At 41.0% G+C, this 27,648-nt stretch overlaps 2 protein-coding genes across 2 annotated transcripts; both read left to right on the forward strand.

Annotated features, from left to right (window-relative positions):
- Positions 4,862 to 10,308, forward strand: LOC110255384 (olfactory receptor 51F2-like). Its single transcript, XM_021062410.1, is given in 3 exon segments — positions 4,862 to 7,055; positions 7,058 to 7,195; positions 7,198 to 10,308. Coding segments are annotated over 3 exon segments (1,026 nt in total). The 5' UTR covers positions 4,862 to 6,436; the 3' UTR covers positions 7,467 to 10,308.
- Positions 12,535 to 15,920, forward strand: LOC100625684 (olfactory receptor 51E2). Its single transcript, XM_021062411.1, has one exon. It carries the CDS (start codon positions 14,048 to 14,050, stop codon positions 15,008 to 15,010), a length of 963 nt encoding a protein of 320 aa, XP_020918070.1. The 5' UTR covers positions 12,535 to 14,047; the 3' UTR covers positions 15,011 to 15,920.

A 27,648-nucleotide genomic window follows, 5' to 3' on the forward strand; every position in this document is an offset into this window, starting at 1 on the left:
AGAGCTACACCAAGCAAGTGCATAATGGAAGGGATATAAAAAGGCGACGTGAGGCGAAAGAAGTCTTCTGGGAACCACCATACCCTGGAGACACAGGGAGTGACACCACCCCTGGGAATTGGCCGCTCAGCTCTGAGACTGTCCCCACCCAGGCTTGCCGTAAGTCTCCCATAAACTCCGCCCTCCTTTGGATCAAAGCCTCCTCAGCGTTTTGAGTCAGCCTGAGAGGGACAGAAAGACTGCTGTATGGGCCCTGTAAGTAAAACCATTTTGTTTAATGAAACAGCTCAACTCTAGACAAGCCGAACGAACTTTCTTACCCACAGAGAAGCGTTTCCCCACGTTGCGCAGAGTTAGATTAGATAATGGGACAGTGGGCTGAGGGAGACGGTAGGTTTGTAGAATTATGTATTCTCTGGAAATCTGTAGAGAAGGTGGGTTGGATATCCCGTTGGTCTCTAGTTAAAGACTTAATCCGTTGCTAATGTATTTATCCTAGTTAGTGTTTTGGTACCCAAGAAAACCAGAGTTTTTTCAGAGGTTGAAAAACCTCATTTCTAAGCCCAGTGATTCTTACTAAAATTTTAAAAAGTACCAATTTTGAGAATCTACTGAATGCCAGATACTGTACTAGACACAGTGCAAAGAAAGTTTACGCTACTTGTAGGTTTCAGGGATGCAATAGGTTTTGAAGCAAGCACATTGGAATTAAAAAAGAAATGGGTCTAGAATCCCAGCTCTGCTGTTCAGTAGTTGTATGTGATCCTATATATATTTCATAACTTCTCTGATACTCAGTTTCTTTATCAGAAAAGTGAATTTAATAATACTTGCCACATTGTGTCATATTAAGAATGAAAAGATAAAATGTTTATAGAGTGCTTGGCAAGGTAATGTTAATAGAACAAGTTCCAGTAAATGGTAGCTGCTGTGATGAGTAATATTTTTTGCTATTACCACTGTGCAAAATCTCAAAACTAGTTAGTGTTTGAGCAAGGATCTAAACACAGATCAGTCACACAACAGCCATGCCATTGGCAATGGGTGGGACAATGCCGATAATGTCATACGGTCTGATTCAGCAGTTAAGGACATAGCCACAAACTATAGCTTATGGCAATGCAAAGAAAGAAGAGCATTGTTGTAACCTAAGTGGACAGGAAAATTAGGAAAGACTATAGCTTATTTCTCACAAGAGAAAATGAAGTTATACAGGGATTGGAGAGGGTGTGTGGAACGGATTCAAGGGTAATGGTTGCTCAACAGAGTAACTTGGGGAAATTTTTGCTTCTTGCTGCTAAATCCATGGGTCCTCCTTTATTCTTTGATAAGAACAGTTACATGTTTTCGATTTTTAAAAAGTGCAATGAAATATAGCTACAAGGACCCACTGCCAACCAGATCGCTACTACACAGCCTTCATAGATAGACCTGATGCTCCAGGTTTTGGCACTTAGGGAGCAGAATCAACACAAACTTAATGATAATTTATATGTTGGGGAGGAGAGAGAGGGAGAAGAGTGTGTGTGGTGTCTGCCCGTGAAGAATGTCTGCATCATTCTAAGTAGAGAAGTTGCTAGCATTTGATATTATTTACAGATAAGTGATGTGTAGGAGAGAGAGCCAGGCTTGGAATGGGGGAAGGAGTGGCTTCTGTTTGGCTCTTATTTATTTCGCAGTGTCTGCGGATATGTGAGTGGAGATACACCTCAAATGAGATAACAAATTTGTTTACCTTTTATCTCTAGCACTAAGCAGAGAGCTTGCATTTGCTCTCCAACTTGCTGCTAGTTTTTTTCTAAATTATCAATTTTGATCATCTAGTTCATGATTCATTACTGCCTTAAGTTCAAACATAGAAATCTTGCCACAGCTTCAAAGATTCTATTACTTTTGAAATATAAAACTCAGGAGAGGCCATAATTAGATTTCAGATTTGGAGTCATCTGGGCATGTGTTATTTAAAGCCATGGGAAAAACTAATATACCCCAAGGAGAATATACAGAGACCAAGGAACTCCTTGGAAGAAAAACAGCTCCTAAAAAAAAAATCAGAATTAAAAGACAGAGAACAAAATACTGCTTGATAGACAGGGGAAACCACAGAATCATTGTCATTGAAGCTTTTGTAAAGAGGAATGTTTCAAAGAGGTGGCAGTCAACACTACAATAATTTGAGATGAGGGAAGGGAAAACTAAGGTGGAAATCAGCTTTTGGACTTGGTATTTAGAAAGTCATTGGTGACATCAGTCGGAGAATGTTCTGAGAGTCATTAGAGGCAAAAATCCAGATTGTGCTAATGGTGAAGACCTCATAAGCAAAAGAAGACTGTCCTTCAAAGAACATTTTTTTGACGTTACAAAAGACATGGCGGGAAATTGAGAAAGAAATAGGATTTATGTTTCTTTCAGTAGCTAAGCACAGGAGCCAGTTATGAGAGCTGTTCAGTGTCTCGCGGTTGAATTGAATGTGCTGAAGAAATATGTACATATGTATATCAACATGTGGGAAGCTTTTGCTGATAGGTGGGGGTAAAATTGATTCTTGTAGGCTGCAGAAAGGGAGTCGATGGTCCTAAATAAGATGTTGAAGAAGGAAAGATATTTTGTTGGCATTAAATTAGAAAAGATGAAGAATAATTTATTTACTCACTCATAAAATATTTGGAAATGCCTAATGCAACAAAAATCTATTCCTTATCCTTTCCACAGAATCCAAGAGTTTCATGTCTCAGCCCCCTTGCCTCCTCTTCATCTTTCATCTCCCATAGCACCCAGCTTCACCTCTAAGACTCCGGCATTCTGATGTTCTTGTAGTCATTCAACAAACTGTATTGCGCTATTATTCCATTTAGCCTCTGCTCCATTGTTACCCATGTCAACAATACCTCTTTCCTGCTTTCCATCCTTGTCAACTCACTCCCCACCCATCAAAATGTTACACAGATAAAATCCATCTGCTCTGTTAAGATTCCTTGGAACTAATTCCTCTCAACACACAGACAAACACATTTACGTAAATATGCACTCCAAATCTGTCACCCCACAGTTTCTGCCTTGTCTATCACTCAGGAGCACCTTAACCTGCACACTCTATGGACAGTGGCAGTTCTTTGTCTCTGATACCCACTGTACCTAATACAGTTCCTGACATGTAGCAGGTGTACAAAATTGGTAGTTTTTCATTTTCATTTTCATTAGAGTCCTTGTGCTCTTATTAAAAGACAAGGTCTTAGCCTGATGAAGACGAGGTCCCGACAGCCCCTCTGGTTTCCTCAGGCACCAAACCACTGTTATTTCCCTTGCTTCATACCCTTAGTGCTGGCGTAATACACAGTGAGCTCCCATTTTGAGGCTGAGATGAACAAAGCGTTTATGGTGGATGATCAAGAGCTTAGGTGGAGTAGGAGTTCCCTGGTGGCTCGGTGAGCTAAGGGTCCAGCATTGTCACTGCTGTAGCTCTGATTACTGCTGTGGTGTGGATTCAGCCCCTGGCCCAGGAACTTCTGCATGCTCCAAGCACAGCCAAAAAAAAAAAAAAAAAAAGTTTAAGTGAAGTTCTTGGTTATGAAAGGAATAAGGACACCCTGTGTCTGAGCCCAGTATGGATGATGAGAGGGTGAAGGAAGAGATAGATGGGTGTGGACTCACAGAGGAGAAGCAATTCGAGGGCGTTCTCTTCTGCCAGGCTCAGCACAGATCACTTCAGCCTGTGCTGTCCTTCCGACCTCTCAGTAAGAAAGGAGGGGGAAACAAAAAACCCACAAAAACAATGAAAATGAGGAGTTCTGTCATGGTGCAGTGGAAACGAATCTGACTAGGAACCATGAGTTTGTGGGTCCAATCCCTGGCCTTGCTCAGTGGGTGAAGGATCCTGTGTTGCTGCGAGATGTGGTGTAGGCCAGCGGCTGTAGCTCCAACTGGACCCCTAGCCGGGAACCTCATATGCCACAGATGCAGCCCTAACAAGCAAAAAAAAAAAAAAAAAAGAATGAAAATGAGCAATGAATGGATTGTTTGGATTAATCAAATAATGTAAGAGGACTCATGAAGAAATTGGGATGAAAGAGAAAGTGTTCAAACAGCAATTTGTTTTTTGAACTGATTTCATAGTTTCCAAGAACTCAGTGACAAAAAGTACAACTAAGTCATTGCATATCATCCTGAAAATCGTTGTGATAGGCAGGATTAACTGACATAGATGGAGGCCCTCTGTACTCCCATAACCATTGTTATTATTCGTCCTTATACACTAGACTTTGGAGTTACTTATGATGTTACCGTTCTTTCTCCCCTCTTCGATTGTAAACCCTTTACAAGGGATTTTGTTTGTGTTATGCCCTAGCTTCTAATGCAGCACTGTGCCCACAGTAGATGCTTCGTAAGTGTCTCTGAGAATATAAGGCAACAACAAAGGGAGAGATACTGCAAGTTCAGTCGGGCTTAACACTTTCACAGATGCCATCCTAAAAGCCTTGGAATACATCATCTTGGCATACACAAAACAGAAATCATCCAAGCACTGATTTTCTGGGAAAATCTTCTCCGAATACCCCAGACCTTTTGGACACAGAATTGAAGTGCTCCCTTTTTCATAATTAGTCTACCTCCCAGTAACCCCGGGAAGTTGTTACCTTCAAAAACTTCATCCTTTGGAGTTCCTGTTGTGGCTTAGGAGGTTAAGAACATGACCTTGGGTCTGTGAGGATGTGGGTTCAATCCCTGGCCTCCCTCAGGGTGCGAAGGATTCAGCATTGCCTCAAGCTGCAGCGTAGGTCACAGAAGAGGCTCGGGATCCGGCATTGCTGTGGCTGTGGCATAGGTTCAGCTGATTTGAACCTATAAGCTATAGCCTGGGAACTTCCATATGCTGTAGGTGTGGCCATAAAAAGAAAAAATAAATAAACTCAGTCCCGGGTTTGGTGAATTACTAATGAACAGATTTTGTAGGAAATGAGAGGGGAACCAATTACTTGAAATTATCATAAATATTATTCATTTAATAGATTTTTAGTTTATCTTTCTGACAAGTATGTACTTTTTTGAAAGAACTATAAGAATGCTTTTCAGAAATCAATCTGTTTATGGAAAGTGCTAGTAGGACTTGCTCCTCTTTCAGACTTTTCAATTAGTGGGAAATGCATGCCCTTTGGGCAAGACAGTATCGACTTCATTTCTATATATTGCTGGTCAAATTCATGACCCTCAATAACCAGTCACCGGAATTAGTGTCAAAAAAGAGATGCCCTTTTTAAATAAACTGTTTCCTTTCTGTTAACTCTCACTACATTATGAGGTTTGATAATATGTTTCTGGCAGTAATTCCGTTGGTTCTTTGAAGTCACACTCTCATTACCTTAAACTGGAGACTCTGTAAAGTTACAATTCACTGATTTGGTCACCTTCTGTAACTAAACACTTCTTCTTTTTTTTTCCTATAATTTTCCATTTGAAGTAAAAATTTCCCAGTTGCTAAAACTAAGAGATTTTGGGGGGGATTCTTGCAGTGCACTTGTGTGATCTGGAAACATATTCCCCTGAGGAACAGTTACCTTCACCTTGGCTACGTCTCCCACATTGAGCCTCTCCAGGCACAGCCCAAAACTCTAACTTCTCCAGACCCCATCGTCCAATTCATACAGACCCATCTGCCTCATCTTCAATTCTCTACTCAATGAAAAAAGAAATAGGATGTTTGCAGTAAAGTTTTACCATCCCCTCCAAATTGCAACAGTGACATCTAGTAGGTATTGCCTAAGAAGTAGGTCTTGACATAATGGAGAAAATCCGTTCTGGAGGAAAGCTAGTTTTCAAACAGATTGGAGCAAGAAATATATTTGAGCACACCATTATGTGACATCAAGTGGGTGGCAGAGGTCTCGGTAGGTGACAGTTCTGTGTTCTACTTCTTCATCTCTCTCCAGTGCAATTCCAGATGCTGCACAGCAGGGGTTACTTGAAAAGTTTGATGCTCTAGGCACCTTCACATGACTGCACTGGTGCCTAAACCATTTTTTATCCCTTCATATGTGTCACTTTGCTTTACAGGTACATCTTTCTCAGTATTTTCCCACATTGTCTGTAAGCTTCGCTGTTTTCTATTCTCATGGCCAGTGTAATATTGCTGTTCCAAAACCCCAATCTATTTTCCTCTGATGGCAACTATACAGAAAAACATTCCAGAGAGGATGGCCAATCTTGGATAAGGTGTCTTTTTCATAGTCCAGTCATCTCTGACTAGAGAAAAAGATCCCATAAACCTAGCTACCAGCAAAAGGTCCCATGGAAGAAAAATCATGGGTGGAGCAAATATTTTTTTTTAAAGGTACCTACTACAACAGTTGAAATATAGTGATTATTTTATCAATTTAAATGAGTCATTCATATTTACGTAGTATGTAAATATTCATCTTTGGTTAGTTTTTGGCTAAATAAAATGTTATTGATTGGATTAATTTTTAAAATAAGGGGTTTTTTAGTTATCGTAGGATTTCATCTCAGAATTCTATGCTTTTCATCCAGCATGTCACACTTCCAGAATACCACATCCTCTTCCATCACTTTCCTGCTGACTGGTGTTCCTGGGCTGGAAGCCTCCCACACCTGGATCTCCATTGCCTTCTGCTTTCTCTATGTGACTGCTCTCTCAGGAAACAGCCTGATTCTCTTGGTCATTGTCACCCAGTCAAGCCTTCACGCACCCATGTACTACTTCCTCTCCATGCTGTCCACCACTGACCTTGGCTTGTCCGTTTCCACCCTGGTCACCACGATGGGCATATTCTGGTTCAATGCCAGGGAGATCACCTTTAATGCCTGCTTGTCACAGATGTTCTTTATTAAACTCTTCACTGTCATGGAATCGTCCGTGCTGTTGGCCATGGCCTTCGATCGATTTGTGGCCATCTCTAATCCTCTCAGGTATGCCACCATTTTAACCGACTCCAGAATCATTCAAATTGGAGTGGCCATTGTCATCAGGGGGACACTTACGCTGACACCAATGGTAGCACTTCTTACAAGACTGTCCTTCTGCCACAGCCTCGTGCTCCACCACTCTACTGCTTCCACCCTGACGTGATGAAGCTCTCGTGCACAGACACCACAGTCAACAATGCAGCTGGGCTGACTGCCCTGATCTCTACCGTTGGTGTGGACTCAGTCCTCATACCCTTTTCTTATGTTTTGATCATTAAGACATCCTCAGCATCGCATCCCCGGAAGAGAGGAAGAAAGCCTTCGGCACATGTATCTCCCACATTGGGGCTGTTGCTCTTTTCTATATTCCATTGATCAGCCTGTCCTTTGTTCACAGATTTGGGAAACGAGCCCCAGCCTATGTACATACTCTGATTGCTAACACCTACCTGCTGATCCCTCCTGTAATGAACCCCATCATCTACAGTGTGAAGACCAAGCAGATACGCAGAGCTGTGATAAAAGTTCTCCATCCCAAAGACACATAGAATCATAGAATTCTGTAGGTGGTCTATGTCAGGTCGTATGACCAGTTGAAAAATAAATCTGGCGATTGTTGAAGCTAAGTGTGCAAATATTGAAAATCAAAGCTGAAAGAGATACAGAAAATCAGCTCAATGGAGACCTTTATTTTAGAAATGATGAGATGAGAGACACAAGAATAGAAGGAATGAATAGCCTAACTATTCAAATATGCCCCTAGTGCAAGTTACTTAATATTCTGTGCTTCAAATACTTATGTTTCTTATCAATGAGAAAATTGAAACACAGAAGATGAAGGAACTTGCTTAAATGGCTAGTAAGTGTCAGAGCCACATTTCACATCCATACAAACTGACTCCAAGGTGCCCTCACTCTTAACTTGAATGCTGTATTGCTATATACAGTATTATCAATATATTTATATATCTATGCTATATTTATATATAATATAAACATATATATGCAATATAGTGCATATTTACACATGAAGTAATTAACTTGTACTAGGGGACATAATTTATCCAAACACACAAATGAAAAACAAAACTGTCCTCTAAAAATTTTCAAACAATTTATGGAGGAAAAGACCCCTCAAAAATATCAAAACCGCACAAATATATTCCTACCTGATGTTCTTTCCCAACTTTCTCCACCCTCCATCAACTTTCTGCCTCAGCAGAAACTGAAAAGTGACAGAAATACAAAGGAATTACAATTTGTATTATTTGCTTAGATTTTTTTAAAATTGTGACATATATTTCATGTAATGGCTTAATCTAGCAAGTTAATTATTTTTTCCAACTGTCCACATCAAAATCCTCAACATGTTTGATAACAGTATTTTCAGTCTCAATTACCATCTTCCTAGTCTTTGTATGTTGAGATGTCCTGGGACTTTGCTATGTTCTATTCTTTATATTCTCAGTTTTGGTCATTTCATCTAGTTATCATCATGACTTTAAATACCATCTGTATGCTGGCAAATCCAAAATTAATGTTTATAGTCCAACTCATATCCTGTTGCCTGTGTGTCAGTATCTCCATTTGAACATCTACCAATCATCTTAGACTTAACATGTCCAAAACCTATCTTAATATTCATGTAAAAGATAAAAACTCTCAACCAGTCTTCCATGACTCACAAACTCTGCCTTTCAAGTTGCTGTGATGGAACCCTGGAGTTATTTCTGACTCTTGCCTGTCTCTCCCGCTCCACATCCATCCTTTCAGCAAGGGCTGATGACACGTCATTGCAGGTAGTCTAGATGTTGCTAGCTGGAGTACACCTAGTTTCTGCTACCTCTGCCGCTCCCACCATGATCCAAGCCATCACCACCTTGAACCTGAATCCAGTAGCCTCCTGCCGGATCCTCCTTTAATCCACTTGTAGTTTACAGTACAGCCTATTTTCCCCACTGTAGTTGGAGTGATTTTGGGATACGCAAGACAGATCATGTGTATCATGTAATACGCAAGGCCTGTGCAACATGGTCTAAAGGCCTCCTATCTTGCCCAGGGCACATTCACAGCTGTCATAATATCTTATAAGGATTTATGTGTTGAGTCCTCTGTGTTATCTCAACTTCATCTGCCACTGCTCTCCCCTTTATTTGCCCTGCTGCATCTGCATAAGCCTCCAGATTCTCCCTCAAACTCACTGTGCACGCTTCACCTTCAGACTTTGCACTTGCTCTCCTTCCTCCTTGGATGCTCTTCCTCCAGACGCTCAAAGGGCTTCCTGCCTTGCTTCACGCAGCCTCTGCTTCTGTGTCTCCTTATTATAAGGCCCTTTACAGCATAAAAAATCATCATGACAAATCCCTCCCTCAGTTAATGCCTGCATTCACGCGCTCCCTTACCTGCCTTGTTTTAATTTCTAGCACTTTCGCCCCTCCCCAACGTATTACATACCTGTTTATTTCTTTCCTAGTGTCCCCATGACAAGGTACGTTCTTTGAGAATAAAGACTTTGTTTCATTTATGCTGCCTTCCAGACCCTAAACCAACACCTGCCAGATAGAAAAATAATAAAAAATCTCTGAACGACCTGGCTCTATTTACTTCTCAAGGCTCATTGCTTCTCCTCTATGCAATGCTCCAGACATAACTGACAACTTGCATTTCCTTAGCCCTGATTGCTCCATCCCACTTTCAAGCCTTTGCATAAGCTGTCACCTCCATCTACAGCACCCTCCCTTCTCCTAAGTTAGAACAGAAGTGACTTTCCTTCAGAGACTTTTTCACGACTTCTCAAGCCTGTCTGGTGGCCTTTCCAGGTGCTCATGCAGCACCTTGTGTTTCTTCCTCATGACATGCCTTTTCAGACTCTACTGCAACCATTCTCCCCACAACAGACACTGCCCACTACTCAAGACCAGGGACCACATCCTATTCTCCATTGGAAATAAGTGAAAAAGCGAAGATGATGGGGACGTACAGACTCGATTTTTGTTTGTTTCCACACATGGCCTAAGATGGACCATGGAGAAGGAAAAGGCAAGGAGAAGGGGGCTTGGGCTAGAGAAGGACGGGGTACTCCAAGACCTAAACATGGGAAGGGAAGATGGAACTTCACTCAAGAACTAAACAGCCAAGATGTGCACACTCCTCCACAGATGTTTCCCCCCCACCACGTCTCCCCCCAACACACACACTAACATGTGAAAAGCCAAACTGTCCGACAACCCTGGAAACTTGTAAGCTTCCGTTCCTAGATGATTTGGACCCTTAGGTGGTTGCCGAGCAAATGTCACCTCTGACCCAAGGGACAGGCTCACAGTGAATCGGAGACTTTCCTAAGGGCCAGAGTGGTGGTAGGTACCTAACCACTGTCAGAGTTACTGGAAGTCAGAGCCCCGGTGAAAATCCTTCCGTGTCCCATGAGTCCTGTCTGGCCCTCTGTGACCCAGTCCCCACCAGCTCTCTCACTCTGCCCCCCTGGTCCTCTTGCCTTGTTACCTCTACTCAGGCACACCAGCTTCCCTGGAATTCTAAACCACCAGATACACTTCCTTCTTAGGAACTTTATTTGTAGTTTCTGTTTCTTCTTCCTGGAATAGTTTTCTTCAGATAGCTCCATGAATATGTTTCTCATTCTCCCCTGGCATCTCCTCAAATGTTTTCATTACATGAGAACTTTATACATAGTTTTGTGCTACAACTTCATTTAAAATTTCAGCTACCCCCTTGATACTTATCTGTTCCCTTCTTCCCTTTATTTTTCTCCTTTCAACTAACTAACATTCTATTTCTTTTTTTTAATATTAACTCCATTTATTATTTGCCTCCCAACCCCCTAACTCCTTGAGAGTGGGGATTTGTGGGTGTGGTATATGGTTTCTGATTGAATCTCAGGCCCTTGATAACCACCTGTTGAACATGAATGCATAGAGTCCGAATACCTGGTTCTCTGACCAGTAGTCTTGCTCATTAACTGTGTGGCCCAAGCAAAGAGCCTTTAGGTCATGTGTTCTTTCACTATAACGCAGGGGCAATGAAAAGTGGCTTCTTTACCTCAAGGTCTGTCTCACCAATGGAAAGAAAACTGAAGAGACACAGGGCCGTCTCTTGAATTATGGGACTGCATTTTTGTGTTCCTGTCTCAAGAAAGAGAGTGTGAATTCCTAAAGGACATAACTATACACCCACGTTGGCAGTTGTGACTGGCAAAGAGCTGTGAGGAAAACACTAAACACTGTGGCTAACTGGAGTGTGAGCTATTTGGGAAGTGGAAATAGATGGCTGAGAACCTGTGTGTGTGAGTGTGGGAGTGACAGCAGAGGCAGCGGGCACTGGCTGATAAACACCCCACACACACTCACACACACCAGACTGAAAGAGTGGGAAGCCTGTGGGAGTGACACGCAGGTGGCCATGGTGATACTGCCCCCTGGCTGTCTACCCTCCTGGGTCCTCTGTCCCTATTCCCACAGCTGGCCCCCATGGGCTTCATGCACAGCATGAGAAATAGCCCTGTGCCTGAAAGGGAGAGCCAGCTTCAGCTGCATCTCATCAGGAGTGCACCGAATTCCAGTGAGAGACCCTCACGGGGGTCCGGCAGCCCAAGGCCCCTGCCATCCTCAAAGACCCCACAAACTGTCTCATGGCAGGGTGGCGGGAAGCTCTTATGTCTCATCCATATCTTCATTGGCTGGGAGGAAGTGTTCCAGAGAATTAGCTGACATCCAGAAAGGCAGGTGAGAGTAAATGCACAGCCGCATTCAGACCCAGAGAGAAGCTAAAACTGGGTCTGACAGGGGTCATTTAGGCAGAAGGACAGACCACATGGGAGAGAAACATGAGGTCTTCTGGGATAGGTGACTGGGGAGGTGACAGGATGGCCTATAGGCTTAGAGGGCTACCAGCAAAGCAGAAAAATGTGCCCCACGGAGAGAAGAGTCAGGGAAGTATCTGACTCTGAGGCCAGCAGAGACCCCTCTGTCTGCCGGCGCTGATGCAGCAGCATGGGCGAGAGGCCCTGAGGAAGGGGAAGTGCATTGCTGTGCTCCCCTTGGCACTCTGCAGGCCTGTAAGCATCTGCCCCTGAAAAGGCTCTTCTTTCTCTGACGGCAGCTGGGGGCTAGATCGGGGGTCTAATCTTTGTCAGGGAAGGTAGCTGCGATATCTAGGCACATGTCCTGAGAATGGAGAACAAATAATAATCAGGGGTGTGGATTTTGTGAGCTTTGAACCCTATATCTGTTCTTAATCCAAATCAAATTTTTTGGTTCTCATTTTATCATGTTGTGTTTTAAGACCTCTGGTCTCCAAACCTTCTCCACTAAGGCCAATTAGAAGAGAAATCCCAGAGTTCCCGTCATGGCTCAGCGGTTAGCAAACCCGACTAGCATCCATGGTGAGGCAGGTTCGATCCCTGGCCTCACTCAGTGGGTTAAGAATCCGGTGTTGCCATGAGATGTGGTGTAGGTTGCAGATGTGCCTCAGATCCTATGTTGCTGTGGCTGTGGTGTAGGCCAGCGGCTACAGTTCCAATTGGACCCCTGGCCTGGGAACCTCCATATGCTGTGGGTGCGGCCCTAAAAGACAAAAGGACAAAAAAAAAAAAAAGAAAGAAAGAAAGAAAGAAAGAAAAGCAAAGCATGTCCCAGTAGCAGTAAGGACCCAGGTTAGGAGTGAAGAAGAATCCTGGGGAGTAGGAGGGGGGTGGCGAACAGATTAACCTGAACACCACAATGAAGGCACCTGCAGACTTTATTCCCCCAATTCAGAACCTCTTCCAAACAAAGCCAAGCCCTTAGCTCTTTCGAGACAATTAGCTGTAAGTACCAGGGCTCTTAGGAAGACTATCAGGGAGAGAGTTTGATGAGGTCAGCGCACAGGTGTTTGGGCAAAGCAGAGCAACACTGGGCTTCCAAAAAAACAGATGTCCCACCCAACATGAATGACTTGTTGGCAAAAGTTCTGAGAAAAATAAAGCTCTAGGAGTGTTAGGACTCAACCCAAGTCGTCATCGAGACCATTCAAATGGCCTTTCAGCAGCTTCTAAGCGTGGAGGAACCTGTTGGCCAGGAGCAGAGAGAAGATTCCTCACAGGGACCATGCCTGGCAGCCAGGATGCTGCAGCACCTTCATGTTCAGGAGATGGAGGTTGGAGGGAGCTACTGCCTTTCATTTGATGTCCCCAGATAAGTTTCCTTTTTATCTTAAGAGATTGCGTTCTGGCCCCTCCCCCCTTTTTTAAGTGTGTGTGTGTGGTGTGTGTGTGTGTGTGTGTGGTGTAATCACAGCCATGCTTCTTTCTTCTCTTATTGACCTTAGACCTGGAGACCCGGAATCCTGAAAATTTGCCAAAAAAACAGAAACCTGCATATTCCCACTCTTGGGTACACGTACCTTTTATTCCCTCCTCTGTCTGTTTAATTTCAACCCGTGTTTCAAGACTAGCCAGAAGGATTATATTTTTTTCAGGAAGGTTCTTTGATCATGCCTCTCCTCCCAATCATTACATGCACATCTTTTGCTAACACTTATCCCAAGATTCTAATATTTCAGTACTTGTCTAGATCGTTCACCCTAGATAGGTTATCCGAAGGGCAAAAGGTATGTCTTTGTATCGTGGGCACCTAGCAGATAGCCTTGATATATATAGTAGGTCTTACAGAACAGCTGAATGGTGGAAGGAGAGGGGAGGAGAAGAGAGGAGAGGGTGGAAAGGGGACACAGCCTATCAGGAAGAAATTCCTGGGAAGGCATCTCCTAACATCTGGCTGAGAAAAGGGCCACCCAATATCCAGGCCATAAAGGTATGTGCCAGGGCAAGGAGTCTGAGGGAACTTGGAAAGGACAGAGTTGGGATAAGCATTGTTCTCTCCAGATTCCCTTTTTCAAATGAAATGGACTTTGAGCATAGTGGCTGATAATGAATCTGAGCTCTCTCTTTTGTCTTTGGCAGAAGGCTTCAGAGAGCCTCCTTAAGAGAGAGGTAAATGACTTGGAGGAGTAGGGGAGAGAGCAGGGGAGGGAGAGCTCAGGTGCATCCAGGGCTGGCCTCTCTGATTGTGCTCCATGTCCTAGCAGGCTGCCAGTGTGACCTCACCCTCTCCAGTGCCCCCTCTCCGTGCCAGCTATGAGTTCCTGCAACTTTACACATGCCACCTTTGTGCTTATCGGTATCCCAGGACTAGAAGAAGCTCACTTCTGGATCGGCTTCCCTCTGCTCTCTATGTATGCCGTGGCAGTGTTTGGAAACTGCGTCGTGGTCTTCATCGTAAGGACGGAGCGCAGCCTGCACGCACCCATGTACCTCTTCCTCTGCATGCTGGCCGCCATTGACCTGGCCTTGTCCACATCCACCATGCCCAAGATCCTTGCCCTCTTCTGGTTTGATTCCCGGGAGATTACCTTTGATGCCTGCATGACCCAGATGTTCTTTATTCACGCTCTTTCAGCCATTGAGTCCACCATTCTGCTGGCCATGGCCGTTGACCGTTATATAGCCATATGCCATCCACTGCGCCATGCCGCAGTGCTCAACAACACAGTGACGGCCCAGATTGGCATGGTGGCCCTGGCCCGTGGATCCCTTTTCTTCATCCCACTGCCTCTGCTCATCAAACGGCTAGCCTTCTGCCAGTCCAACGTGCTCTCACATTCCTATTGTGTGCACCAGGATGTGATGAAGTTGGCCTCTGCAGACACATTGCCCAATGTCGTCTATGGTCTCACCGCCATTCTTTTGGTCATGGGTGTGGACGCCTTGTTCATCTCCTTGTCCTATTTTCTGATTATACGAGCCGTTCTACAACTGCCTTCCAAGTCAGAGCGGGCCAAGGCCTTTGGAACCTGTGTATCACACATCGGCGTGGTACTGGCCTTCTATGTGCCTCTCATTGGCCTCTCGGTGGTGCATCGCTTTGGAAACAGCCTTCACCCCATTGTGCATGTTCTCATGGGCGATGTCTATCTACTTCTGCCTCCTGTGATCAATCCCATCATTTACGGTGCCAGGACCAAAGAGATCAGAACTCGAGTGCTAGCTATGTTTAAGACTGGCTATGACAAGGACTTTCAGGCTGTGGGAGGCAGGTGACCCGTATGGTGGCACTTACTCTTACCCTTAGTGGCTTGACATAATGATTTCGTAATCTGGCATAATCCCAGTTGCCCATAAACACATCAGTGCTTTTCTCTAGTTTGGATTCCAAAAACTCCCTCTGCTTGGGGTGAAATGTTTGAGGCTACCATAATTCTTTTCCACAGATAAAACCACTGTTGATATCTTTACTCTATAAAAAGCTTAATTTGGAAAATAAATAGTAGAAGAACATAAAGGAGAGTGACAAACATTACAATTGACTTTGAAACAAAAGATTATCTGACTAGTAATCCAAGAAACCCCTATACTGAGACAATAATTAGGAAACATTTTTGCCTATTAAATTAGTAGTTTTTATTAATGAAAGTTCACAAGAAAAAAGGAGTTTGGGTTAAAACATATATATATGCCTGAGCATCTCAGCTGATGGTGGACATCGCAAGAACATTTTAAAAGTTGCATTCTTTAAGGAATTACCTGGTGCCTAGTTAAGGATCCTGTGTCACTGCTGTGGTGCAGGTTCAATCCCAGGCTGGGAAAACTTCTGCATGCCAAAGGCATTCCCCCCTCAAAAAAAAGTTTCATGCTTTAATACTGTAATCTCACTTTTGAAGATTCATTTTAACAAAATAACCCTAAATGCAGAAAACAAGTTTTTAATAAAACATATCAGTTATACAATTATTTAGAATAATCATATATTAGAAATCCTAGGGTATGATCTATAAAAGTTAGGAATAGTAAACTCAAGTATGCCCATTCACTTAATTGAATATTTATGAAACAATCCATATTAATGAAATATTATGCAGTCTTCAAAGACTCTACCAAAAAAATGAATCTTGAATGTAATGTTAACTAAAATTAGAAAGAGGAGTTCCCGTCGTGGCTCAGTGTTAACAAATCCGACTCGGAACCACGAGGTTGTGGGTTCAATCCCTGGCCTTGCTCAGTGGGTTAAGGATCCGGCATTGCCATGAGCTGTGGTGTAGGTCGCAGACACACCTCAGATCCCACGATGCTGTGGCTCTAGTGTAGGCCGGAGGCTACAGCTCTGATTAGACACCTAGTCTGGGAACCTCCATATGCCGCGAGAGTGGCCCAAGAAAAGACAAAAAGACAAAAAAAAAAAAATTAGAAAGAAATGTAATTCAAACTAACTTGAAAAAGAACCTAAGCCTTGAAGGCAATGTGTTCAAATTCTAGTGACTTAATTATGCTTCCATTATTTAATTTTTAATGGACGTCTTGTACAACTTTTTCAACTTGTACAAGTGACATGGTCAACTTTTAAAATGGAAAAAGTTAAACTGATAATTTACATAAACAAGGGCTTGTAGGAGACCTCACTGTTGGTTTACCCTCTATGACCTAGGAATTTAAGCCCTAAATAACAATGCTAATGACTATATCTTGAGCTCTTGTAATATTCCAGGACTGTAAGTGCTTTATAGGTTTTATCGGATCTCACAACAACTTTATGGGATAGGTAATGTTTTTTCCCCAGTACCAGTGAGAGAAGTGAGGTTTACATTAACAAGAAAACTATGTCACACAGTTTGTGGTGCTGTGCCATAAGCCGAAATTAAATTTCATAATCAAATACAGTTATTTACTCTCTGTGCTATATTGCTTCCTGTGTAACATCTGCCACTTATTTCCTCAGCCTGTGTAAATCCTGTTTTCTCTCTACTCTGTGCCTTATGAGATGTATGACTGTATTTGTGTTGAGAGATAACTCTGCCCTTATTGGGAGCTATAATTCTAGATTTTTCTTCATGTTCTACAGTCACCTTTGTGTTCTGCAGGCTGCTTCTTTCCAGATTAAGGAGAACATTTTTGTCTATTTATCTCTTATATCTTCTCAATCATGTCTCCTTTTTTGTAGTGTATTCTATATCTGTCAAATATTTCCAGTGTCTGAGTTCAACCTATGTGTGAGACATTATAAATTTTCTATTAAATTTTTCTAAGGGCTATATCTATTTGCTTTCACATTATAGAATGCTATAAACTCAGATTTGGAGATGTGAGAGTTTCCCTGATCTTATTCCCACCAGTGCAGAGGTCTGAATGCATCTTTTCTCAAGACGAGCTATTTCCATTGCATTGTTGAGCAGATCTGATGAGAGTTGAAACCTAAAGTCAATCATTGAGCCTATGTGTTCCCTCAATAGCCTCCCTGAACAAATCTTGGATGGGGGACTAGGATGGATTAACCATGGGGGAGACTCCAACCTGTGGGCTCTTTCTTACAAGGAAGGGACCTCAGACTCTTAACCTCTCTCCTGGGAAGGGTCCTCCTAGCATATGTGTCTGTGAGCATCCAATTGTGATTCTCTGTCCAGGGGCAGTAAAGTCACCTCCAGAATCATGCAGCTAATCAATGCAGATAGAGAGGGGTAGGAGTTCCTGTCGTGGCACAGTGGTTAACGAATCCGACTAGGAACCATGAGGTTGCAGGTTCAATCCCTGGCCTTGCTCAGTGGGTTAAGGATCTGGCGTTGCCGTGAGCTGTGGTGTAGGTCGCAGACGTGGCTCGGATCTGGTGTTGCTGTGGCTGTGGCGTAGGGCCGGCAGCTGTAGTTATGATTGGACCTCTAGCCTGGGACCTCCATATGCCATGAGAAGCAGCCCTAGAAAAGGCAAAAGACGAAAAAAAAAAAAGAAAAAAAGAAAGAAAAGATAGAGAGGGGCTGAGGGAAAGAGACAGAGTGGAAGGAATGGATGACGTCCCTAAAGAAACAAGGGGGTTCTCACGCTCTGTAAAAATGGGGTTCAGGTATTGGGTGTCATCCCACATAATATGGTGGGAGCCTCCTTTTATGAGATCGAACCCCCATATCTCTCCCCACAACTTATATCCTCTTTTATTTTCCTGTGCGTTCCTCTACCTCAAAGCATACCTTCCTGACTACTTCTATTTGCCTAAGTGAATGACTAGATTGATAGTTTAACAAAGTACAAAACTCTCACTCCCAAATCCTCACTGTTCACTGTAGTCCAATTTATTCATATTCTATTGCAGTTCCCTACCCCTCCTTCCACCCTGAGATTTTAACTTTTTTAAAGTAGTCCAAAGACCGTGTTCATAGCAGCACTATTCACAATAGCCAAAAAAGTGGAAAGATACCCAAATGTTTTCAACATGTGAATGAATAAACAAAATTAATATACACACACAATGAAATATTCAGTCATAATAATGTGAAATTCTGATATATTCTACAACATGATGAACCCTGAGAACATGATGCCAAGTGAAATAAGCTAGACACAAAAGGACAAATATTGTATGATTGCACTTACATAAGGTACTGAAAATTCATCAAGATAGAAAATAGAAGAGGGGTTCCCAGGAGCTGGGGGGGGGGGTGAGGATGAGGCATTATTGTTTAATTGGTAGAGTTGCAGTTTGGAATGATGGAAAAGTTCTAGAAATAGATAGTGTTAATGGTTGCACAAAATGCGAATGTACTTAATCCCACTGAATCTGTACAACTAAAAATATTGTTTAAATGGTAAATTTCATGTTATGTATGTTTTATTATGATTATTACTAAAGAAAGAACATGATATATCTCCTATAAATTTTATAACAAGAACATGTTGAAATGTTTGTGCATTTTGGATACACTGGGTTAATGAAAATATATTATTAAAGTTTTCAGAAAGTATCCTAGAGAGGAAGATACTTAATTCCCAGGATTGAGAGTAGGGCAGAGCCCTGGGATGGAATTTAGGAGCTCAAAACTCTCTCGTTCTGCCACTAAGTGGATAACCTTGTCTTCAGTCACATTATGTCTTTGAAAAAGACCATAACGAATGGTGAATAAATTAGATAAGTTTTGAGTTCCATCTACATTCTAAATATTGTGTACTCTGATCATTAGGAAGCCAGGAACAATTCTAAAGGTCCTTCAAGGCTGAAACTCTCCAAGGAACCCTTGAGAACTGCTTTCTGACCCACATAAGAAAACCAGCCACCTTACCTGGGGCCACACCTGTTATTTGCCCAAATATGTTTTTTACCAAATTGATCTCCTGCCCCCTTGATTCTGCCAATTATAGCTCTTTCCAAAAATCAAAACTCCTCTCGAAGATGGGGGCCTGTCCACCCAGGAGACATTCACAGGCTGAAAGGGAGCCTGTCTCAACAGCAGGAGCAAACTGTTCTGCGACTCATTAAATGGATTCATTCTCCGTGAGGCTCATTTTGCTCTCTGTTTACTAGATGCAGTAATCGTATCTAGCCATCAGTACTTTTGTGAGGTTATGTGCAGTAATCCATGTATAATGCTTAGCACCGTATTTAATACATAGTGTAACTCAATAAATATTCGCTGTTACTGTTAATGCCGTGAAGGAGGTGGACAGTAATCCCTGCCTCACATAGACATTGAGGGGCTAGAAACACGGGTTCCTGCCCATGGCAAAGCAAGATCCACAGATCTTTCTTACATACCCATCTGGTCACATTAGCCAGAGTTGGAGTTTAAGACCTGGGCTTTTTCCCCCTTCTCATCTTTCCCTTTTCAAAGTTGTCCCCGGAAAATTTGATTGCATTCTAGAAGGTGGCAAAATAAAGGGGAGTTATGATGATGGCTTATTCCTTGTTCACACAGACCAGAGTCTGGGAGAGTGTCTGCCTTCTGTTTCCCAGTGATCTGGAAGGGCTTCCAGGAGGAGGGTGCTCAGGGCACTGAGTCAATTTGCAGAGGTGGTCCCAGGCAGCCCTTGCCGTGAGAGGCCTCTGAGTCTCAAGCAAGCACTCACTGTAATTCGCAGAGGTGGTCCCAGGCAGCCCTTGCCAAGGCCTCTGGGTCTCAAGCAAGTGCTCACTGTAATGAGAGCTTCAATTTCCCAGTGAAAAAAAGGGACTCCAGGGACCAAGGACCATAAAAGCACTGCCCTGTTCCCAGCCATGTTTATGTTGGCCTGGACAGTGGAGGGCACCCGTTTAGGTAGCCAATTCCCCTTGAGAGCCAAAGTGCCTAAGCCTGCTCCATAGCCAGGACAGCTCCCCCCAGCCCCCAGTAATTACATTTAGCCCCATCTCCAAGCAGCACATCCAGACTGATGGACAAGAAATAAGGGTAGAACATAAGGGGTTATTTTTTTGTTTGGGCATAGAGATTTACTCAGGCTTTTTTTTTGTTTTCAGTGGAAGGAAAGATTTACTCTTAATATGTATTTATGACCAGAGATTACCAGCGTCACATATCTGAGATTCTTTCCAGTGATGATCACCAAGAATTCTCCCAGCCAGTGGCAGAATTTATGCCCAAGTCCATTTCTGATATCATTTAACTTGAACATTCAGAGATCGCTCACAACATTCCAGGCCCTGAAAAAACATGAAGAGAATACAAAAGTAAACAAGAGTGGATATTAAAGTGTATGTCAGATATTATCCAAAGAAAAGAGATAACAAGGGTTGGCAGGGATGTGGAGGAAAAGGCACATTTGCACACAGTTGGTAGGAATGTGAATTAGTGCAGCTACTAAGGAAAACAGTATGGAGGTTATTCAAGAAATTAAAAATAAAAATACCATATGCAATCGTTACCTCAAAGAGCTAGCTGCACTCCTGTATTGATTGCAGCATCGTTCACAATGGCCCATGTATGGAAACAAGCTAAATGTCTGGCGTGGATGAGTGGATAGAGAAAATGCAATATAAATATATACTACACATACATATCATATATATAATGTGTGGAATATTATTCAGCCTTTAAAAAGAAGCAAATTTCACCATTTGTGACAAGATGGGTGAAGTTGGGGGACATTACGTTAAGTGAAATATCAGACAGAGGTAGATAAATAGTGCATATTATCATTTATATGTGAATCAGGAGAAAAAAGTTACACTCAGAGAGTACAATGGTGGTTGCCAGAGGCTGAAGGAGGCAGGGGACAAGTAATAGAAGGTTGATAAAAGATTACAAACTCTTAGTTATGAGTATGTTCTTAGTTATAAGATGAGTATGTTCTGAGGCTATAATGTATAACATGTGACTATAGCTAATAATACTACATTGTACATCTGAAATGTGTGAAGAGAGTATAAATTAAGTGTTCTCAGTAAAAAGGAAAAAAGGTAGATATTTAAGGTGATGGATTATTTTTTTAAGGTGATGGACACTTTTTTTAAGGTGATGGATTTGTTAACTGAATGGTAGGAATCCAAACATTTCAAGTGTGTGTGTTTATAAATATATATATACAGTCATCACACTGTATACTTTAAATATAGTACATTGTTATTTGTTAATTATATCTCAGTTATACACAAAATAACTCAAAATTGATCATTAATCTAAATGTAAAAATTTAAATGTAAGCATAAATCCATAAAACTCTTAGAAAACATAAGAGAAAGTCTTCAGGATCTAGGGCAAATCTTTCTTAGTCTTAACACCAAAAGCATGATTCATTTAAGGAAACATGGATAAATTAAGCTTTATCAAAATAAAAATTGCTGCTGAATCAAAGATTCAGTAAAAAGGATAAAAAGACAACACACAGAGTGTGAGAATATTGCAAATTATATATCAAAAAAGGCTTATTGTGTAGAATATAAAAAGAACTCTGAAAATTCAACTATAAAAAATCTAAGTAAAAACAGGCAAAAGACATAAGGAGACATTTCATGGAAAAATATATATGCAAGAAAACACAAAAATATTCACATTATTAGCCAGTGGGAAACAAAAATTAAAGCTATGGTGAAATATCATCACACATGTATTAGAATGGCTTATTTTTAAAAACAAATGTGAATACATCAAACGCTACCCAGGGAAAACTGGATGCTTCACACACTGCTGGTTGAAATGTGAAATGATATAGTCAGCCAATCTGAAAAACATTTTGGTAGTTTGTAAAAATACTAAACATCCAACTAACATTTGGCTGAGCATTTGCACTCTGTTGTTGATCTTAGAGAAATGAAGAATTACGTTCACCAAAAGCTTGTATACAAATGTTTGTATTAGCTTTAAAATAATAGCCTACAACTAGAAACGTCACAGATATTCTTCAACAGGTGAATAGTTAAACAGTAGTATAACCATGACCTATAATATTGCTCAGAATTTAAACAGAATAAACTATTAAGATGATGCTGTCTGAAGGTCCTGAGTTCACTTCCTCCCATACACCAAAATTACAACTATTTACAGAGCAACTCTTTATGAGAATGACCTGAGGACTAGAAGAAAATTTTTTCACAACTAAAGATATACACAGACTGAATGTGACGGAATAGAAAAAAAAAAGTATTCCATGCAAATGGACATTGAAAGAAAGTTGAGGTAGCAGTACTTATATCAGAAAACATAGACTTTAAAACAAGGACTGTAACAAAGACAAAGGACATTGCTTAATGACAAAGGGATACATTCCACAAGAAGCCATTGTAAACATATATGTATTAAACAGGAAGCAACTAAATATACAACGCAAATATTGACAAACAGAAGAGCAGACATTGACAATTACCCATTAATAGTAGGAGAATTTAACCACCCATTTACATCAGTGGGCAGATCATCCAGGCAGAAAATCATAAGGAAACACTCTTCTTAAAAGACACATTACACAGATGAACTTAATAGATATGTATAGAACATTCCATTCAAACCAGTAGAACATACATTCTTTTCAAGTGCACGTGGAACATTTTCCAGGTAGATCACGTGCTATGTCAGAAAACAAGTCTCAATAAATTTAAGAAGATTGAAATCTTATCAAGCATTTTTTCCAAACGCAAAGTCATTACTAGAAATCATCTATGAGAAAAAAATTGCAAAATGCACAAACGCACGGAGGCTAAATGATATGCTACTGAAAAACTAGTGGGTCATTGAGAAAATTAAAAAAAATACGGAGACAAATAAAATGGAAATACTATGACCCAAAATCTATGGGACTCAGCAAAAGCAGTTCTAAGAGGTAAGTTTATAGTGATACAAGCCTATCCCAGGAATCAGGAAAAATGTCAAACAACCTAACCTTGCACCTACTGGAATTAGAAAAAGAAGAACAAACAAAACCAGAAATTAAGAAAATAAATCATAAATATCAAGAAATAAATGAAATAGAGACCAAAAACAATTAAAAAATCAATGAAACTAAGAGATGATTCTTTAAAAGGATAAACAAAATGGATAAAACTAATTAAGACCAATGAGAGAGAGAGAGAGAAAGGACCAAATAAATAAAATCAAAAATGAAAAGAATTTACAGCTGATACCACAGAAATACAAAGGATCATAGGAGACTACTATGAACAATTTTATGCCATAAAATGGGCAGCTCAGAAGAAATGAATAAATTCTTGGAAACGTACAATCTCCTAAGATTTAATCAGATAGAAATGGAAAATATGGACAGAGAGACTACCACCAATGAAGTTAAATCAATAATTTAAAACTCCCAACAAACATAAGCCAGGACCAGTTTTCACAGGTGAATTCTGACAAACATTTAAAGAAGAGTAAATGCCTACCATCTCAAACTATTTCAAAGAAATTCAGGAGGAAGGAATGCTTCCAAACTCATTCTATGAGGCCATCATAACCCTAAAATCAAAACCAGACAAAGATACCAAAGAGAGAGAGAGAGAAGAAAATTATAGGACCATATCACTGATAGTTAGGTTCAAAAATGCTCAACAAAATATTAGCAAATTAATGTCAACAATACAATAATCATATAACATGATCAAATGAGATTTATCGGTAGGATGCAAGAATGTCTCAATATCAATAAGTCAATCACTGTGAGACACCTCATTAACAAATGAAGAATAAAAATCATATGATCATCTCAATAGATACAAAAAAAAACTTTTGACAATATTCAGCATCCATATATGAGAAAAACTCTCAACCAAGTGGGTATTGAGGGAACATACCTCAACATAATAAAGACATATATGACAAACCTACAGGCAACATTATACTCAACAGTGAAAAGCTGAAAGCAGAGTAAAAGAAAACAAAACCAAAAGGCAGCCTACCTAATAGAAGAAGATATTTGCAAATGATGTATCTGGTAATGGGCTCATATCCAAAATATGCAAAGAACTCATACACCTCAACATCAAAAAAAAAAAACCTAATTAAAAAATGGACAGAAGACCTGAATATAGTTTTCCAAAGAAGACACACAGATGGCCAACAGACATGTGAAAAGATGCTCAACATTGCTAATCATCAGGGAAAAAGCAAATCAAAATTGCAAAGAGCTACCACTTAACACTTTGTCAAAATAGCTGTCAACAGAAAGACAACAAATAACATGTGTTTACAAGAATGTGTTAAAAAGTGACCCCTCTTGCACTATTGGTGGGACATAAATTGGTGCAGCCACTATGAAAAACAGTATGGGAGTTACTCAAAAAAAATAAAACTACAGAATGATCCAGCAATTCCACCTCTGTGTTTTTTGCTGAAGAAAAAAAAAATAATATGAAAAGATATATACACCTCTATGTTCATTGCACCATTATTTATGATACCCAAGACATGAAAGAAGCTGATAGATGGATAAAGAAGGTATGGTGTGTGTGTGTACACACACATACATAAATATATATATATACACACAATATGTGTATATACACACTGAAATATTAGTCATAAAAAAGAACGAAGTCTTACCATTTACAACAATATGGATGAACCTAGATGATATTATGCTTAGTGACATAAGTCAGGCAAAGAGACAAATACTATATGACTTTACTTACATGTGTAATCTAAAAAAAAAAACCAAATAAACAGAAACAGAGTCATGGATACAGAGAACAAACTGGTGTTTCCCAGAGTGGAGAGAAATGGATAGACGAGTGAAATAGGTGAGGGAGATTAAGAGGGACAAACTTCTGGTTATAAAATGAACAAGTCGTGATGATGTCATGTACAGCAAAGGGAATATATTTGGTAATGTCGCAATGGCATGGTGACAGATGGTAACTAGACTTATCACGGCAATCATTTTGTAACGTAAAAAGTTATTGGATCACTATGTCATGCACCTGAAACTAATACAATACTGTAAATTAATTATACTTCAACTTAAAAGGAGCAGACCATTAAGACATGGAATAAACTGGACAAATCTCTAGATAATTATGCTGAGTAGAAAAAAAAAATCCCCAAAGATTATACACCATCCTATTTCATTTATATAACAATTTTGCATTGAAAAAATTGTAGAGATGTAGAACACCCTAATTATGGCCAGGGATTAAAAAGGGGTTGGGGAAGGAGGGAATTGGGAGTGGCCATAAAAGAAGAAAGTGAGAGATACTTGTGGTGACGGAAATGTTCAGATCATGACTGTACCAATGTCAGTATCTTTACTTTGATATTGTACTACTCTTTTGCAAGACATTAACCTTGGGGGAATTGAGTGAAGGGTTCATGGGACCTCTATATTAGGTCTTACAACTGCATATGAATCTACAAGTTCCTCAAAATAAAAAACTTAAAATGTCTCAAAATAAAAAATCTTAACGTGTCTTGGTTCAGCTATGGCATTTAGAATTTCATTTATTCATTTATTTAATATAATGGTTTTTTTTCCATTATAGCTTGTTTACAGTGTTCTGTCAATTTTTCTACTGTACAGCATCGTGACCCAGTTACACATACATGCATACATTCCTTTTTCTCACATTATCATGCTCCATTATAAGAGACTAGACAGAGTTCCCAGCGCTACACGGCAGGATCTCATTGCTAATCCATTCCAAAGGCAATAGTCTGCATCTATTAACCCCGAGTTCCCAGCCCATCCCACTCCCTCCCCCTCCCTGTTGGCAACCACAAGCCTGTTCTCCAAGTCCATGTTTTTCTTTTCTGTGGAAAGATTCATTTGGGCCATATATTAGGTTTCGGACATAAGTGATATCATATGGTATTTGTCTTTGTCTTTCTGACTTACTTCACTCAGTAGGAGAGTCTCTAGTTCCATCCGTGTTGCTGCAAATAGCCTTATTTTGTTCTTTTTATGGCTGAGTAGTATTCCATTGTGTATATATACCACCTCTTCCTAATCCAATCATCTTTTTATGGACATTTAGGTTGTTTCTGTGTCTCAGTTATTGTGAATAGTGCTGCAATGAACATACGGGTGCATGTGTCTTTTTTAAGGGAAGTTTTTTCTGGATATATGCCCAAGAGTGGGATGGCAGGGTCATATGGTAGTTCTATGTATAGATTTCTAAGGTACCTCCATACTGTTCTCCATAGTGGTTGTACCAGCTTACATTCCCACCAACAGTGCAGGAGGGTTCCTTTTTCTCCACACCCCTCCAGCATTTATTTGTGGACTTATTAATGGTGGCCATTCTGACTGGTGTGAGGTGGTATGTCATAGTAGTTTTGATTTGCATTTCTCTAATAATCAGAGATGTTGAGTATTTTTTCAAATTTATTTATTTATTTATTTATTTATTTATTTATTTTTGCTGTAAATAATGAGCAGCCAACAAAGAAGTAGTTAAATGGTGGAGATGGGGTTGACATGAAACACACGTGCCTTGGGCTGGGTAGTCTCTCTGGCAGGGTGTGGTTGTAGGAGTGGAAGCAAGTGAGAGAGCGGACATGTTGGGCAATAATCTTAGAAAGGGCACACTTGGCGGCCTTGGCTTCTCATGAGAAATTAGGTGCAATAACAAAGCAGCTGCTGAGAGTAAGACGGAAGTTTGGATAGAGCTTGAGGAGAATGGTGACAATTTAAAAACGGAGAGGAGGAGCTCCCGCTGTGGCTCAATGGGATCTGCAGTGTCTTGGGAGCTCTGGGACGCGGGTTGGATCCCGGCCAGCACAGTGGGTTGAAGATCCAGGCATTACCGCAGTGGAGGCTTAGGTCACAACTGCAGCTCAGATCTGATCTCCGGCCAGGGAGCTCCATGGGCCATGGGATGGCCAAAAATAAAAAAATAAATCAATAAAGACTGAAAGGAAAATTATGGAGAACTTCAAAAATCATTACTTTTCTGAAGTTTACTAATCACCTCCAGAAGGGAAAAGTAGGCAGGCTGGGCCCCGTTCAGCCGGGAGAGAGCAGCCAAAATCAAAGAGAAGAAAAGTCAGGTGTGTTCATAGAAAACAGCTCCAGGTAAATGACTGTAGTCCCAGTTGACTTAGGAAACTGCTGAATGTGGAGTAGAGCTACCGGAGTAGAGCTCTCAACAAAGTGAGAAAGAAGGGACACGGACTTTTATGTGATAAGAAACTGAGCCAGAAGTGGAGAAGCATTTTAACCCAGTTCTGAATGGCTCTGCAGAACCATTCTGAACCTGCTGGATTCAGGTTAGGAGTGTTGGCAGAACCTGTGCCAGCCACAGTCTGGAACTGCAAGCCTAGAGTCCTGGAGTCTGTCCCAGAATGAAGGCTAAGAGTTGTTTTGTGCTTTTTAAAAATTTTTATCGGAGTGTAGTCAACCCAAAATACTGTGTTAGTTCCAGAAAATCAAACAAGCCGTGTATATATGGCTACATATACCATTTTATATAGCTGTTCCTTTTCAGATTCCCCTCCCACAAAGGCCACCACTAGGCAACCACCACAAAATATTGGGTAGATTTCCCTGTGCTGTATTATACAGCAGGT

The sequence above is a fragment of the Sus scrofa genome, chromosome 9 (assembly GCF_000003025.6).
Source record: "Sus scrofa isolate TJ Tabasco breed Duroc chromosome 9, Sscrofa11.1, whole genome shotgun sequence".
Classification (NCBI taxonomy): domain Eukaryota; kingdom Metazoa; phylum Chordata; class Mammalia; order Artiodactyla; family Suidae; genus Sus; species Sus scrofa.